The 3,496-nt window shown below is 35.4% G+C and overlaps 1 protein-coding gene across 1 annotated transcript; it reads right to left on the reverse strand.

Moving 5' to 3' along the window:
• Positions 1-459: 459 nt before the first annotated feature.
• Positions 460-1,399, reverse strand: LOC131074869 (UDP-glycosyltransferase 73B3-like). Its single transcript, XM_058011595.2, has 2 exons — positions 1,313-1,399; positions 460-1,224 (listed from the first exon to the last, which is right to left on the reverse strand). The coding sequence occupies exons 1-2, from the start codon at positions 1,397-1,399 to the stop codon at positions 460-462; spliced, it is 852 nt and encodes a 283-aa protein (XP_057867578.2).
• Between the last annotated feature and the right edge of the window lie 2,097 nt (positions 1,400-3,496).

The raw sequence follows: 3,496 nt of genomic DNA on the forward strand, positions 1-3,496 counted from the left end.
AATTAGCAATCACACATTGGTGTGCAATGGATATGGTGAAGAGGTTGGGAAGGTCAATTAGGGAAAATTTGTATCTATGATAGGTGATGCTTTTCTTACAATCATTTACTTTATTAGTTGATTTTGAACTTAAAATATGTAAATATTTTTAACCTTAACTAAGTAGAAGATGTTTAGTAAAAGTGAGAGTAATTTTAGATAATTGTGCATTTAAAAGCTCATGTAATAGATATATGCATTTATTTATGATATCAAAAAAAAAATAATAAAATGATTGTATAAAAGCGTAACTCAAACTCATTTAACTTACATAGTACTATTTACTAGAATTTATGTAATTTGATTTCAAATACTCTCATAATTAGGCACCTTAAATAATTATAACTATGAACAAAAAAAATTGGGCCGTTACATTTTTTCAATAATCTAACGATCATGCAAAAATATAGAGAACTGGGATTAGAGGTTGAGGATGTAAGATATAAAACCACCTATACCGCATAACTTGCAGGACGCTTCATTAATGGATTCCTTAATTTTCAGGGCGTGTAGACGTAGATCTTCCCCTATTTCTGTTGTCATGGCTGCCTTCACTATGTTTTCCACAATGTCAGTACTAGGAACGACATCTAATCCCTCGCAGATCTGCAGTCCAATACCCAACTGCTCAGTTACCAATTTGGCATTTATAAATTGATCGAATGCCATGGGCCAGACCACCATTGGAACTCCAGCGCTCATACTCTCTAATGCAGAATTCCACCCACAGTGCATCATAAAAAACGCAGTCGAAGGATGTAACAGAATTTGCAACTGAGGCATCCACCCATGGATTACCAATCCTCTGTCTTCCGTTTCTTCGATGAAACCCTCGGGAAGAAAATCACAGGAATTAACGTTGCTTCCAACTGGGTCTTTAATCATCCAAATGAAACTCTGTTTACTGGCTGCAATGCCCTTGGCGAGGGCTTTCGTTTTCTCTTCCGAAAGAAAGGCTTGAGATCCAAACGAGACGTATAGAACGGAGTTTTGCTTCCACGTGTCCAGCCAACGGATGCACTCCAACTCATTATCGATCCCATGATGGGATCTGCGTAGAGGATTCGCTACGCCCCAAATGGGCTTACTCATGGATTCCTCCAAATAGCGAACATACTCTGCTTCGAGCCCATCAAAAGTATTGACAAGTGTTGCAGCGCAACTTTCTTTTCCCGAGGCATAGGCCTATTGTAATACGGTCAGACTAGGCCGAGGTGAAATGAACAATTCACTTATCAAAAGTTGAGGCAGCTCCGGTGCGCCTCAGATTCACATTGATACAGTGATCATGAATCTCTATGATTTCACGATCATCAGGGACCGGATTCGTGTAGAGATATTGTTGAAGTGCAGCCCCCATGGCTCCAGTGGTGTGAAAGACAACACACGGAATCCCCAATTTGGAAGCTAATTATGTTTTCCAATGCAAGAATACATCACATATGATGAAGGTGGGCTTCTTTAATGTCTCTACCATGACCTGCTCCAGCCACTCTTCAAATGGCTTGGAGATCTTGTGCGAAGAGAGAAACAGCAACTCGCCCTCAATGAAAGAAAGAGTATCAGTTCTTTCGCAGGCGGGTGGGAGGCCATGGATGGGCGGGAGAGAAAGAGGAACGAAAAGAATTAATGATCCAAATGCCTATGATTGCAATTTGGAGACATTGGCAGTGGTGATGAGGAAACTGACGGTGTGGCCTCGGGAAGCAAGAACGTTAGCCAAGCTGAGAAATGGAATAAAATGGCCTTGAGCCATGAAAGGGAACATCACTACGTGTTTACTCTCTTTAGCTTCTTCCATGGCAATGTGTGCTGGGTCACCTAACAACTATAGTTTTAAGGCCATATTTTTTTGATACTGGTGTAACCTTTTATGACAATTGGGTGGTGTATATTACATTACCATTTATGGTGTATTCTAGTATTTTGTTTTATATCAAAATATCTTGCCTCATTTTAGAGGTTATGTTCTTTACAGATGTTTCTGTCGAGTTTGCTTTTAATTGGTCATTCTTGCTTCATTACAATAGATTCAAGATGTCTTCTCGTCTTAATTCAATCTGTAGCGCAAAATACTAACGGCAACATGTCTCTTCAATCTTTACATTTTCATTACGATAGGTTTTTCTCATTATAATTGACAACTCTATCAAGTATTGATGCAATGTGTCATTGTTATTTGTTTTTTATCATTAAATTGTAGGACTCTTGTTTCTTATTTTGTTTTTCTTTTTGTTTCGTCCAATCAATCATGTTTGTATCTTAATGTTAATTCTACTTTATTTACTCTACACAAAAGTTGTACAACATATCTTCTTTGTGTATTCTCCACCACACATAAAAATCAGGTCATATAAATAATTTAGTACTGTCCATTTTCTATTGTCTAGATTCTAGTTGGATTCTACCTTCTCTTTGTTTGTCATTTTTTCTAGCTTCCAAATTCTAATTAAATTGTATCTTATCCTTCTATGTAAGTAATTGTACAATTTATTTTTTTCTTATTTAGATTCTATTAAATTAACCTCACATTAAAAAGTGTACAACATATCTTTTCTTTTTATTTTTAGTTCATATCTATTGCATTCATTGAATTTTATTTTTCAATTAGTTTAACCAATGAATGTAGAGTATTAAAAAAATTTAACAAAAAACTTATAATTTCAATTTAATTTTTATTTTATACAAATATCAGTTATCTTTATTTTTATTGGTTTGTGTAAGTTAAAAATTCAATTTTCTAACAAAAAAGTACACATTATTAAAAAAATGAAATGACATATAAACAAACATATTAAATGTCATACTTGAGTCTCATTTATTACTGCTGGAAAGTACATTCCACCAGCCCAAACTTTCATCACATGTTAGCCCACTCAAACTATTAATTAGCAATCGCACCTTGGTGTGAAATAGGTACACCAAAAAGGTGTGGAAGGGGATTTTTAAAAAAATGCATTTGTGTATTACAAGAGACCAATTGATAGGTCATTTATAAAATGATGTTATTTATGCAACAAATGTCTCAATGAAGAAGTGATAGATTCAAATTAATTATGCATCCACTTATAGGGATCCAAATATGATTGAATCAAAACCTCTAAATCAAAAAGACAATCAAGCTCCATTAACAATAAGCTTATATAGGGATCCAAATATGATTGAATCAAAACCTCTAAATCAAAAAGACAATCAAGCTCCATTAACAATAAGCTTATATAGGGATCCAAATATGATTGAATCAAAACCTCTAAATCAAAAAGACAATCAAGCTCCATTAACAATAAGCTTATGCTATGTTTGCAATATGGATGTGTGTGTGTGTGTGTGTGTGTGTGTGTGTGTGTGTGTGAGAGAGAGAGAGAGAGAGAGAGAGAGAGAGAGAGAGAGAGAGAGAGAGAGAGAGAGAGAGAGAGAGAGAGAGAGAGAGAGAGAGAGAGAGAGAGAGAGAGAGAGA

The sequence above is a fragment of the Cryptomeria japonica genome, chromosome 1, assembly GCF_030272615.1.
Source record: "Cryptomeria japonica chromosome 1, Sugi_1.0, whole genome shotgun sequence".
Taxonomy (NCBI): Eukaryota; Viridiplantae; Streptophyta; class Pinopsida; order Cupressales; family Cupressaceae; genus Cryptomeria; species Cryptomeria japonica.